Source organism: Scaptodrosophila lebanonensis, unplaced genomic scaffold (assembly GCF_003285725.1).
Source record: "Scaptodrosophila lebanonensis strain 11010-0011.00,11010-0021.00 unplaced genomic scaffold, SlebRS2 tig00000101-arrow-pilon, whole genome shotgun sequence".
NCBI lineage: Eukaryota > Metazoa > Arthropoda > Insecta > Diptera > Drosophilidae > Scaptodrosophila > Scaptodrosophila lebanonensis.
The window spans coordinates 3,303,492-3,317,584 of record NW_022060569.1 but is presented as its reverse complement, the minus strand read 5'-3'; the positions used below and the strand labels follow the sequence as shown (position 1 = coordinate 3,317,584).

At 36.6% G+C, this 14,093-nt stretch overlaps 1 protein-coding gene across 1 annotated transcript; it reads left to right on the top strand.

Moving 5' to 3' along the window:
* Positions 1 to 4,802: 4,802 nt before the first annotated feature.
* LOC115628074 (60S ribosomal protein L10) lies at positions 4,803 to 6,007 on the top strand. The gene is made up of 4 exons (XM_030524048.1): positions 4,803 to 4,958; positions 5,035 to 5,340; positions 5,560 to 5,722; positions 5,777 to 6,007. The coding sequence occupies exons 1-4, from the start codon at positions 4,936 to 4,938 to the stop codon at positions 5,939 to 5,941; spliced, it is 657 nt and encodes a 218-aa protein (XP_030379908.1). The 5' UTR covers positions 4,803 to 4,935; the 3' UTR covers positions 5,942 to 6,007.
* Positions 6,008 to 14,093: the final 8,086 nt, after the last annotated feature.

Below are 14,093 nucleotides of genomic sequence, written 5' to 3'. Positions count from 1 at the left end.
ATTCACACACCTTGTCCATAACAACCAAGCAATAGAGATGCCCCCTTGGCGCAAAAAGAAAATTAAATTTTTCAAACATCACATTTTGCTGAATTAAGTCTTATTTTGTGATTGAAACGAAAGTTAAAAATAAAATATGTAACTGACGCTATTCTTGTTTCAAATAAGTACCACATAATTGTGTATTTGTGTAATTTCTGAATTCTATTTTAAATGCTAATTTTTGCAAATTTTGTCCAATTTATGGAAGCACACCGACATTGCACCAAATTCCAAATGTTATAAAAATTGTTACAAATAAATTTAATTTTTCATAAGCAATATAAGTGGAATTCTTTAGAGGGATCAGATGCGCTTTTCAAATAATTGCTTTGTATTTTTTCAAGAATTAATTGGCATGTCCGCAAATGCTTGCGGGCTAATATTAATGCGAAGTCAGTCAAATGTACTCGTTGACAGTCAGCTGTTGCCGGCTGCGTTACAGGATGCGTTACAGGATATTTACAAAATTAGTCAGTCAAATGTGAGCGTCGACCGTCAGCTATTGCTGATAGCTGGCTTGGAGGTGAAAATCGAAAAAATGAAATCTTTCGAAGTTCTGTGCCACCGACGTTTTCTTTGGTGATTTTCAAAAACAACTGAAGCCGAAACCATCGGAGTTTTATTTGGCATCCCTGATGCAGACGATTCTGATGTAAAAGTATGGTGCTGAAACGGTACATAAACAAATGCCACCACCTATGTATGAATTAGTGATGTAGATATGCATCGATACATCGTTGTATCGATCTTAACGTAAGCGATTGTTTTCGATTTTAATAAAAATATCTGTGTTACAGACATTCCTAAGCAGGGAAATCACAGCAAATACACAAAAGTAATAAAACTGAAGCAAGTTGTTATACCCATTGCAATCGTAAATTCGGAGCCTAGCATATCCTGAACGAGCAAGCAGGAATCCCACAATGCACTATGGTCCCACAGCGGCATAAAATCGAAAAATTTCTGAAAATATTTTTGGGATATAAATACAATTTCAACAAATAGACACAAAAGAAAAAAACTTTTTTTTTGAGCTTTGTTGCAACCCTGTTAATTTGGCACGCTCATGAAATAATAGGTGACAGCCCTGGCATTTGCAAATTGGAGGAAACTTTTTCTATTTGTGTAAAAATAAAAGAATAAGTATGGAAAGTAAAGATCATGGTATGTAGAATCAATTTCTAAGCCGTATCGTGACGTCATTGTATATGTGTTCCAGTATTTCGTGTGTCTATTTAGCAGGAATGTATAACAAAAGTAATTGTGTTTTGTGGAGTATTACTTTCGCGGAGCGCGTCAGAGCGTGGAGCTAACAATGTCAATGTCTTAACAAAAGTACACAGATTCATAATTATTAAGTCTCCTTTGCCTGTTTTTGCGTTTTCGAAAAAATTGCTTTCATTGCGGCAAAACTCGTGTTTGGGCACGCAGAAATTATTGACATTTAAAGCAACAACATAGATTCAGAAAACGCATTTAAGCAGTATATATTGCAGAAAATTAATGTAAAAATCGTAGATGAACATAACACTATGTTGATATCGGAAAATGTAAAAGCCTTATTTGGGGCAAATACCTTAATATTTCGAATTTATGCCAAAAAATTTGGATTTGGGACCATAGTGCAATATTTGCTTGTTAGGAGGGTTTTGGTTCGAATCACGCCGCTACCATCAAGGCTGAAGACTGACTGAAATTTAACAAGTAAAAAAGCTAAAGTCGGGTGTCCCGACTTTGAAATACTCTGTGCATATGTTTACAATAATTATAGAAAATAAAAAAAATTAATAAAATTAAAAAAAAAACTTTGATCGATTTTACTTCTCTCGGTATTCGAACTAACGTAAAAATACACATTTTCTGCGTATTCACATAAGACATCTGGGACTACAATTTGGTGCCCGTAGGTCTTATAGTCTCCGAGATATAGGCGATTATATGAATGGAAAATCGGGAAAACCACCATAGGGGGGAAGTGGGGGGAAAAACAAAAAAATAAAACAATCTTGCACAGCGTACACATATAACGCATCTTTGTGCAAAGTTTGGTGTCTCTAGCTCTTATAGTCTCTGAGATCCAGGTGTTCGTAAGGACAGACGGACAGACAAACAGACAGACAGGGCTAGATCGACTCGTCTTTGTGGGGTCTGCCACGCCTCCTTCTGCCTGTTACATTTTCACCTCCCGAAAACCTAATATACTCTTGTACATTTTATGTACAGAGTATAAAAAGCGTGCATTGTTAAAACCTACGGGAATTAAAATGTGCGTATATGTATGTACGTACGTATTACACATGATGTGAATACATTTTGGGAATAACACCTCACATTGAAATGGTGTCTTAGCAGTTCTGTAGCATTATGCATTTTAAATATTAGACTTATTAATAGAAGTATAACACACATTTTTGATTTTAAGATTTTAAAATTAATGCAAAGATACAACCCTTGCACAATAGTTTCGGGCGCCTATAATATGCATAGGAGAATTGATCCCGCTCGTCGTTTTCTTTCATCTCTTGTTTTATATTACAAATTTTTATGAAAAATCGATGTATCGATGTTTGTCATGGCGATTTTCGTTTCCGATGTAAAACATCGATGTTCATTTCAGACTTACATCACTAGTATGAATGTATTAAATATTTTAATATAATTTAATGACTTAATTCAATTGTTTTTATACCCTGTACCCAAAGGGTGAAAAGGTATGCTAGTTTTGTGCGAATGTATGTAACAGGGAGAACGAATCGTGGAAGACCCCACAAAGTATATACATATATACATATATATGTATGTATGTATATATTCTTGATCAGGATGACAAGTCGAGTCGATATAGCCATGTCCGTCTGTCTATTCGTCCGTCTGTCTATTCGTCCGTCCGTCCATTAGTCTGTATGAACGCAAGGATTTCAGAAAGTATATGAGCTAGAATAATCAAACTTGGTATCCAGAATCTCCTAAGTCCGAGAAAGTACAAGTTTAAATTTTTTTCGATGCACCGCTACTCCCCCGCAAATCATGTTTTTTTTCCATAACCACCGTAATTTTTGGAATTTTGAACTTAAATTTGGTTATAACATCCAGTAAGTGATTATGTGCCCGTATGTGGCGTGGCTATGCTACGCCTTCCCCCTTTGGAAAAAAATGTATGTTGTACTTTTTTTTTGTAAAAATAAACAGAAAATAACGTTTTTAGTGATATTTTTTTGTAGGTTATTTTTGGGAGCCTGCCTCTTGCCATTGCCTCTTTCGCGTTTCTTGTTTTGTTTTTAGAGCATTTTATACATTCTTTGACAAATTCCTTTATGTCTTTTTGCATATGTTTCCAATAATAGTATTTTTATAGCCTGTTCCCAAAGGGCTATACTAGTTTTATGCGAATGTATGTAACAGGCAAAGGGAGGCGTGGCAGACCCCACAAAGTATATATACATATGTATTTTTGATCAGGGTGACAAGCCGAGTCGATATAGCCATGTCCGTCTGTATGAGCGCAAGAATGTTATAGCTATAGCGTTGCCCGCAGCTGTTGTTTTTGTTGCTGCTTTGGTTCAACTTTGTGCTGCATACATACACGCATATAAATACGCATAGACACGATGATGTAAATGTATGCTGTTTAAACTGTACATAAACATGTCTTCTATGTATGTATTAAATAAATTTTCTTTATTAATTAATTAAATTTTTTTAATAATTTAATTTTTTTTTACAATTTTTTTTTTAATTTTCCTTGTTTGGTGCTTGACTGTAGCGTTCTCTCTTGTTTTAATTTCTTTAATTATTCTAAACACATGAACAGAGTATTTCAAGATTGCGTCTTTGCGTAACGAACGGAGTCAGCACGACCCCACACGTTATCGGAATATGTAACACGGCACTCGTGTCAACGCAACGAGTTGCCACGAACAAAAGACACTTTCTATAGTGGCTTATGTCTGTGAGTGTGTGTTTTCTTATGTACTGTCGCAGCTTATTGAATTTTGTGTTGTTTGTCCTGCATGTGCGAGAAGAAAAACTTTTTTCTATATTGTGAAAATCGTTGACTGCCAAGTTGTAGATATAGTTATTGTAATTATATACTGCGAATTTGAAACCGATCGGACCATAATTAAAAGATCAACTTTTCATTTTAAAGTAAAGATATGTTAAAAGCCCAATGGCTAAGGCTCCAAGAAAAACGTAATTAACAAAGTATGCATTTTTGGGTAATTTGGCTGAGAGTATAGAAACTAAGTTTGAAGGTGGGGCTTGGCAACGAGCTAGCAGTAATCCCATTGTGAGTTCTTTTCTGTTTGGAGACGCCGGCCTGAATCACGCCGCACGTAATAACAAATTGAAGAGCAATACTGAAATTTCACATATAAAATAAATGTTAATATCCATCGCATAAAAAAATACGACACCATCGGTGATGTCGATTTCCTTGTAACAAAGGTGCCAAGTAACCTTACCGTTTCAAGCAAACGTTGGACCTCTTTTTCCCCCTTTGGCGACCAAATTCCAATTTCCAATGCCGCTTCTTTGTTATCACCAACACTATAAACAGTTTTATGTATATTTTTCTAATCACAAAAAATTTCTTTTTTGTTCCGTTTCCACTGCTTCAAATTTGTTGCTACCTATGCGTTGGCCCTATTAGACAGTTTAATCGATACAACTGCAAAACAGCTCTATTTATTTCATATCCGTTTTAAATTGTCTTTCTTTTTAGTTTGACTGTCTAGTAGAAGGTAACGTGTACTTTAAATCCATAGTAATCTGCGATTTTATATTGTTCTTTTGCATGGTCCTATTAAGTTTTTATGCAGACAAAAACATAAAATTACAGATAGTTATAATAACCTTGCATCTCTTTTGTGTCATCTGCATTTTAGGCTCAAGATGGGTCGACGTCCCGCAAGATGGTAAGCTATTTTCTTAAGTTGAAGATATGTTCATTTTTTATGTATGTGTTATATGTAATAATTTTTTTTTTTTAAGTTATCGTTACTGCAAAAATAAGCCTTATCCAAAGTCTCGTTTCTGTCGTGGTGTTCCGGACCCCAAAATTCGCATATTCGATTTGGGTAGGAAAAAGGCCACTGTGGAAGACTTCCCACTATGTGTCCATCTGGTATCTGACGAATACGAACAATTAAGCAGCGAAGCGTTAGAAGCAGGGCGCATCTGCTGCAATAAGTACTTGGTGAAGTACTGCGGCAAGGATCAATTCCATATAAGAATGCGTTTGCACCCATTCCACGTCATCCGCATAAACAAAATGTTGTCGTGTGCCGGAGCCGATAGGTAAGATAATATACCTGCCTACTATATACACACACAGGGAATGTACATATTTTTAAAACCACACACACAGTGCATCGCAAAATGCGGGTGGCTCTAACATTTTGAATTAAATATAATTTCAAGTAATTGTTACTAGTATACAATTTGTGTGGCCTCTAATTTCTTTCAAATAATTTATTAACATTTCTGTGAATTTCTTTAAATTATTTTTTTGGTCAGGCTCCAAACTGGTATGAGGGGTGCTTTTGGAAAGCCGCAGGGAACAGTTGCACGTGTTCGTATTGGTCAACCCATAATGTCTGTGCGTTCAAGCGATCGGTACAAGGCACAGGTTGTCGAAGCCTTGCGTCGAGCCAAGTTTAAGTTTCCCGGACGCCAAAAGGTTTGTGCCAAGTATATAAATAATACATATTGATATATATTTTTTTAAAATCAGATATACGTTTCTAAAAAATGGGGCTTCACTAAATACGATCGCGAGCGCTACGAAGAACTACGAGATGATAATCGTTTTGAGCAAGATGGCTGCAATGTGAAGTATCGGCCTGAGCATGGCCCAATGGCAGTTTGGGAGAAAACTCAGCGCGAAGTTTATGGTTAAAATGCAATGAGCAGTAGCAGCATGCCTAATATAATAAACGGACTAATGTTCATTTATGAGACCGCACTTTGTTTTTGTAAACTTTACATATGCTTATATCGTGAACGTGGTGATGACGGGAATGGGGACTTTAAAACTCTATTGCAAATTTTCGCAGACCCCTAGTATTTTTTCCTCGACATGTTCCAATCGGGCGCTTACACAGGCAAAATTGTTATTTGTGTGTGTATTCCGTTGCTTCCAACTGTTTGATATTTATATGTTCCATACGTTCATGTTTCAGACGTATCCGGAGGCGTCTTCGATGTATGTATGTAATTTTATTAAGCCAATTTGACGCTGCCTTTCCAATAATTTGAAGTTCGCTAGCTTAGTTTGTGTGTATGTAAGTATATTTTCCTTAACGTGACTGCCAAGTGACTTCAATAATGAGTGAATGTTGTTAGAAAAAGGCACACCAGATGAGTTTGGGTAAACATAAGCAATAATAGACGTGAAAATATTTGCCAGATGGGCCGCTTAACTAAAGCGAGTGGTGATACTTTCACATGTTTATGAATCAAACAAATCGTATGCTATTGTGTTGTCCTCCAACAATACAATTTACTCAAAGTGTTTGCTGGTTTAATTCGAATGTACAGTGGGCGCCAAAAGTCTACATACGATCCAATATTTTGCTACCAGGCCGAACCAAAGATATTTATTAAAAAATTAATGATGCAGTTTTGTAGCTTATCTATTCTTATGGAAGAAAACGAAAAGTTATTAACTTAAGATGTATCCTTACAAAGGTATAAGCGAAAACCCATATTTCTTAATTGACAAAAGTGTACGTACGATTTCATTTGACACTTTATTCTTCGAGCTGTGCATCGTCAATAAAACGGTAGGCCCTCGGTTATTAAAGCTCTTGATTTTGCTTTGTTCTAGAAATTATTCGCATATCCTTTAGAGGTTTTCTGAGAACTTGCAAGAGGACTTCGTTCATAGAAATGGCTTGCCATAAAGAAATCTCCACCGATTTGCGAAAATTACTCTTAAAGTTCAGAAATAACAAAATGAACTAAACTTTTAAATCTTGGTAAGTTTACTATACAGACAATATTGAAAAACCATAATAGCAGTGTCGAAGTTTGAATGAAGTGGACAAAATTTCGAAGATTCGTGCTCCAAAATTAGCCGAACACCTCGCTTTCATATCACTAAAAACTGTGCATCCAAGAGGAATTCAATAATTTGCAAACAAAAATGGTTTTCGCAGCAGAGCTCCAAAAAAGAAAATCGCTAATAATCGAAAAAAATCGTAAGATTTGTTAAAAAAAATGCGTATAAATATAAAGATAAGGACTTCGATTTTTGGAAAAAAGTTTTGCTTACCGACGAATCAATATTTAATGTATTCGGAAGTAATGGAAAAATCGAAGTTTAGCGAAAGATAAACGTAGCATTGAATCCTAATCGTTTGGTCCTTACAGTCCAACATGACGGAGGTAGTTTTGGAAGCTGTTGCTATGTCTGGAGTAGGAAATTTGGATTTTATTAATATGGAACGAATTGACTTCAAGAACATATTGGAACAAAATTTAAATGAAGTGGTCGATGATTATTCCAACAGGACATCAACCCATAACGTACGGATTACGCTGTCAGGGATTGGTTGCTGTACAATGCACTACGCCTATTGAATATTCCACCGTAAAGCCCGGATTTAAACAATATTGAACACACATGGGACCTTTTAGACCGGAAGCTGAGGAAATTTGACGTTACCAGTGCGTCAATCCTAAAGGAAGGGACTACTTGGCGGGATATAACACCCGTAGAACTGCGAAATCTGGTGGAGTCAAAGGAGAGGCGTCTTCAGACCGTCATTGAAGCTCTAGTATATAAGACAATAATTGTATAAATACTGAAGGAATTTCAGGAATACAATTAGAATGAAATTGGAAATTTAAGCAGTAGTTTGTTTCCTTTTTGTTCTCTCAGTGCGATCTGCAACTAAAATATAGTCGGCAACCTCTGGTCGTAAGTAGGTCGTTCACTGTATAGTGTGCACCTTTAACAGTACGAAACTGTATCATTAGTTTTTCAATAATACCTTCGGTTCTGCCAGGTAGCAAAATATTGGATCGTATGTAGACTTTTGGCACCCACTATATGTATGTAATACATAGAAGAAGGCTTGACATACCCCACAAACTAAACAAGAAAGGAATGCTAAAATCGAGCGAGCCCAACTCTTAAATAACTAAAATTCCCAAAAAGGAAAAATGAGAAAAAATTTTATGTCATTAATTTACAAAAATGATATTAATTAAATTAAAGACATGTTCATATATATATATATACATTTTCGGTTTTCCCTTTCTCCCCCCTCTCCTCAACAATTTGTGATTTTCCATAACTGCCGTAATTCTTACTTCCAGTTAGAGATTATGAGTCCGTTTGCTAAGTTTCATCATGATAGGCCGATTTTAAAGGAAGTTATATAGATATATAGGAAGATATATATATGTATAATCACTGCTCAAGCGCTGCCGCACCTGTTGTTGCTGCTTTGGTTGAACATTGTGCTGCATACATGCATTCACAGACACGAATAGACATGCCTACACTACACACATAGACACAATTGCTATGTAAATGTAATTATATACAAGGGAGGTAAAATCGATCAAAATTTGTTTTTAATTTTTTAAATTTCTATAATTATTCTACACATACAAGTATGTACAGCGTATTTCAAAGCTTCTCTACTTGTTTCTTTTCTCATCCACTCCCCCGCTGATTTTCCATAGTGTTGGAGTGAGTACAGGATATTTAAGAGTTGAGCCCACTTTTCCACAGCATTCCTTCTTTTGTGTTTATTTTTACTGCATTTGCAAAGGGAAACAAGTGGAGAAGCTAAAGTCGGGTGTCTCGAGCTTGTAGTACATAGGTACTCTGTACATACATACATATGTACATACACTGCAGCGTGCGACATCAAAAAACATCATCTGTTACTAGTGCGTCGAGAATAAAAGTAGGTACACAGATAACTGTAAATTTTGACTTTACATTGTCATATATTTTGATGTCCCGTGCGACATCAAAAAACAATTTGTTACTAGTGCGTCGAGAATAAAAGTAGAAATACAGATAACTGTAAATTTTGTGTTTACATTGTCATATATGTACATATTTTGATGTCCCGTGCGACATAAAAAAACATCATTTGTTATCAAATATTGATCACAAATAGCAAATATCAATACGATCATGAGACAATTAATAAGTTTGTCTCGTGCGACATCATAAATGTAAATATAAAATCAATTTTTTTTTTACATAAATGGTTTATCTGTATGTATATATGTACACAAATTTTTAAATTAATTAAATCCTAATGAGTAAGAACTGCTGCGAAAAAAGAGGCGTGCAGACGGTGGAGAGGAAAATTGAGGAATGACCCAATTAAATTCGAAAATATGTTAATAAATTAAAAAAAGCAAATAATGTAAAATGAGATTCAAAGTGGTCATTTTAGTTATCGCCATAGGTTGGTTAGCAGGACACACAAAGTCGTTTGCTGTCTTAAGTGACAACCTTACACATAACAAACACGATATGTTAATTTTTTTGATAAATTTCATAGTTGAAATTAAAAAATCTCACGGATGTTTTTCAAAAATATTTATATTTTCTAATGGGAGCTGCTGGAATTTTTTTGCCAGTTTACATGGAAAGGGATCCGTTGATGGGGACGGATCAGTTATTAAAAGGAAAGTCTGGGAGATAACGAAATACATTTAGTACTTGTCAACTTGAAATAACGCTATGCCCTTTAAATGTATATTTTTGTAAACAAAAAAAAAAAAACAAAACAAATTATCATATTGGAAAAACTGCCCCGTGTCATGTATATTTTTGTAAAAAAAACCAAACAAAAAATTATCATATTGGAAAAACTGTCCCGTGCGACATGTCCCGTGCGAATCCGCCCAAAATTTACTTGCAGAAAACGTATAAATATATTTTGGGTAGAATGAAAACCATTTTTAAGATATATCAATGTACAACTTTATAAAACTAGTCACATCGATATATTGCCTCATGTTTCGCTAAAATCTGGGTCTGAACTGGTGGCCGCAAAAACCACTTCTGAATTTGTCCCGTGCGAATACCGTGTTTTTTTGCCATCTTGGAAACGAAAAGTTGCCCAAAAACAACCTTAGCACCAATTACAGGGCTATTTAAGAGTTGTAAATTAGGCCTATTAACAATTTCGTTTTTCGACTTTTTTTCACTTTAAATGTGTATGACTGTCCCGTGCGACATCATGGAAATGCTCAAATGCAGATATAGGTGATTGACTCCTTATCTCTAAAGAAATATATATGAAATTTTTAATTTTCAAACCGGATTATATCAAAATCGTCTACCAAAAGACCATGTAAAAGTAGAATTAGGTGTATTAGGTTTGCGCGAGCTCTAAAATGTAAAAAGCAGAATGAGGCGTGGCAGACCCCACAAAGTATATACATATATTCTTGTTCAGCATGACAAGACGAGTCGATCTATGTTTATTTATCTGTATGTCCGTCTGTTTATTTTGGAATTTTCCTCCCAAGCCCCTCCATCGCAATCCCTGATTTTCCATAACTCCCGTATTTCTTCGAATTTTTCATTGAAATTGAAAATATCTCCAGATAGTGATTATCAGGGGTGCCACAGAAAACTCCGGTGGTTTCGGCTGCAGTTGTTTTCCCCTCCAAGCCAGCTGTCAGCAACAGCTGACTAATTCTGTTAAAATTCTATAATGCACTCAGCTGCCAGCAACAGCTGACTATCGACGAGTACATTTGACTGACTAATATGCCATTTGCGGAAATTGGAATTTTGCGTTCTGTTGTGGCGATCTATGTTTTGCAAAGATGATCATTTAAAATTGAATTCAGAAATTACAAAAATGTACATTCATTTTGTTTCCCTGGTCCGTATTGCATATTCAAATTGCAGTTTATGACCATTCACATTTTTGCTAACAAACAGACTTATCCAATCGGCGACACACAATTTTCGCCAAGTTTTTGTTTAATTAATACACAGTTATGTGGTACTTATTTAAAACAAGAATTGCGTCAATTATATATTTTATTTTTAACTTTCCTTAGCTTGGTTGTTTTGGATGCTGTGTGTGATAATTTAATAATATTTACATAGGATATGTGTTGGAGCACCCTACTTAGCTTCTAAGCCTTTTCTTTGCGCTCTCTATCGCGCCCTTTACTGCGCTCTCTGTGGCGCTCTCTTTGTGCATTCCTTTTCTTATGCTGGCCCGCTGACTTTTAGCGGCAGCAGGCAAAATCACTTGCTAAGTAATACTCGCACGTTTAACATCGTCTGTACAATTTTCCAAGCCATTAAAAGCCATATTAATAATCGAAAGAATACCGCGTCTCATTTAATAACTAGTTAAATATTGTTTGTTGCAATCGCTAAAAAGCTAGCGATTTTTCATTGGCGCCCGAGCAGGGACATCGGTTTTCTTAAGATTATTTTCTCGTTTGTTTGCGGGCTTTGTGGCTTGGTTTTTGTGCGCGGTCGTGTGAAAACTACTCGTTTGTTTGAGGCTGGTGTCGATTGGATACCATCCTGCTACATTTAATTGGATTTGGAGCTTGGTGCCTTGGTGTTCTGGATACCATCAACTACAACTGCTCGTTTGGACTGTGGAGCTGCTGCCTGCCCTACTTGTGGTACTGTCGTTTGGCTTGGCTAATGGGTGATCGTCGCTCGGAATCCAGGGAAGTTTCGGTGGACTCTTTTGAGAGCTTACAGGTATTCTGTGCCAACAATTGAGCATAAAGCTCTAAGAAGTTTAATTGCTGCAAATTTGTGCAAGCGAAAGTTGTCTAAACCTAGTCACATACGTACATACATACATACATATGGATATATAGTACGTGTATGCTTATGCGGGCTCAATTTTTGGCACTTCAACTATTCTGTTGAACAACTTTACATGCACAAATACATAATCATACATATGCATGTACATATGTACATACTCGCCAATAACCACATATTATATACGTACATACATCATACCTTGCACAATTTAACACATCATACACCCTCATAAACATAACTACTAACAAACAACAACGAGGCAAATCAAACCACAACAATTAAAAAAGGGCTACTAAGCTGATTTTTAATATAAAAAACAAATATTTTGAAGTTATTTTGTTTCTATTGTGTTGGTTTTTTGGTAAAGATTTGTTGCATCAGCTGCATACATACAAACATTGCTTTTGTTGTTGCTTGCGCCGCTAGCGTAGCAAAAGAATTTTGTCGCTCTCTCCTTTGTGCGCGCCTTTTTTCGGCTACACTTGTCGCTGGGCCAACGAACTTCTCCCCGCTACCCGTTTGGATTAGCGTTGCCTACAAGCGTGCTTGCGGTAATCGACGCCTATTTTCTGAGTACAGCTGAGACTGCTTGCAGATTTCGTTGTTGTTTGTGCGGTCGCTTGGACTGCTACTTTGCTTGCGTGCATACTGTATTGAGTGCGTGTGTACGTAATCTGCGTGCATTTCAGTTTGTCTCTTGCTGTTTTAGCGCGTTGTTATTTGAGAGGGCTGTTAGGAAAGTTCGACTTTCATTTTCTTTGATTTGCAACTTGTTTAGAGTTTATTTTGGTTATACTCTACCATGTCGGAATCTGAAAAGCAGCAAGTAGTAGCTAGTTCTAAACTAGTAAATGCTTGCAGAAATTTGATAAGGTTAGCGCTGATATTGCTCGTATGAGAACAGCATTTCAGTTAAAGACAATTTCGTTGGAACAAACAGAACTCGAGTGTCGTCTCGAGCTGTTAGAAGATTACATAAAGAAAGCTATGGCGCTTCAGGCAGATTTGGATAGTCTCAATCCAAGTAACGATAGTAGAGGACCACTTGAGGATTTGTGCATTTCAACTAAGGCGTTGTATGTGAAGGCAACGAAACAAAAAGATGAAAGTCAGACTTCTCATGACTGTTCTATGATGGCCAGTCAACGGTCCCAGTTACCCAAAATGCGGCTGCCTACATTCAGTGGAAAGCATGCCGAATTTAAGAATTTTATGTGCTTATTTGAAAGCCTAGTTCATGACGATCCTTCGTTGACCAACGTTGAGAAGTTTAATCATTTGGTGTCGTGCTTGTCAGGTGAGGCTCTAGGAGTTGTGAAACCGTTTCAGTTACGGTCTGCAATTACTCGTTAGTCATTGCTAGCCTCAAATCTGTGTACGACAACAAATGTTTGATATTTTTCGACACTATCTCCCAATTGTTTGACATCCCAAGTATGACTAAACCTAATGCGTCTACTTTGCGGTCCATCATTGACACTGTTTCTGCCATTTATGCGTCTTTAACTTCGTTGGAAGTGAAAAGGACATTTCGAATGCAATGATCATACATATGGTTATGGCCAAAGTTGATCATGCAACCAAATCTCGTTTTGAGGAACAGCTCGATTATGACAAGTTGCCTTCTTGGGATGACTGCGCTAAGCAGTTAAACAGGCGTTACCAATATTTAGCGGCTGAAGAGACAACTCGGGTTCCAAATAAACCGCGAGTAGAACCTGCAAGAAATAGTAAAGCTTCGTTTTCTTGCACAAAGGGTCCTTCAAAGCCTTCAAAACCGGTTTCGAAGTGCACATATTGTAGTTCTGCAGATCACAATATTTATTCTTGCCCTTCCTTCGGTTCTATATCTGTTATGCAGCGATTTGAGTTTGCTAAGACTCAAAAAATGTGCCTCAATTGTTTGAATGTGGGTCATATAGTTTCCAGCTGCGAAGCTTCCAAGTGTCGGGTGTGTTCAAAACCACACCATTCGTTGTTGCACAGATACTCTGTATCTGTGTATCCGATTAAAGCGTAAAGACACATCTGTGAGTATTGTAATAGCAGTGGAACCACTTCTGGTAGTAGGCACAAGGTGTGCGCTGATATTCAATCTCGTTTGAATTCTCACAGCTTTGGCACTGATTTTTGGGTTCTTAAATCCATATCTACTTGTCAGCCTGGTAACTTTGTGCCCACATCGAATTGGAAAATACCCGCAAACCTTGAGTCGGCTGACCCAGAATTCTATAAGCCAGCCAAGGTTGATATTCTC

Excerpts from the sequence above, each read along its gene's own strand:
- LOC115628074 (XM_030524048.1), top strand. The coding sequence starts at position 4,936 with ATGGGTCGACGTCCCGCAAGATG. Across the intron at positions 5,341-5,559 it reads TCGTGTGCCGGAGCCGATAG|GCTCCAAACTGGTATGAGGG; the intron begins GTAAGATAATAT and ends TTTTTTGGTCAG. Across the intron at positions 5,723-5,776 it reads AGTTTCCCGGACGCCAAAAG|ATATACGTTTCTAAAAAATG; the intron begins GTTTGTGCCAAG and ends TTTTAAAATCAG.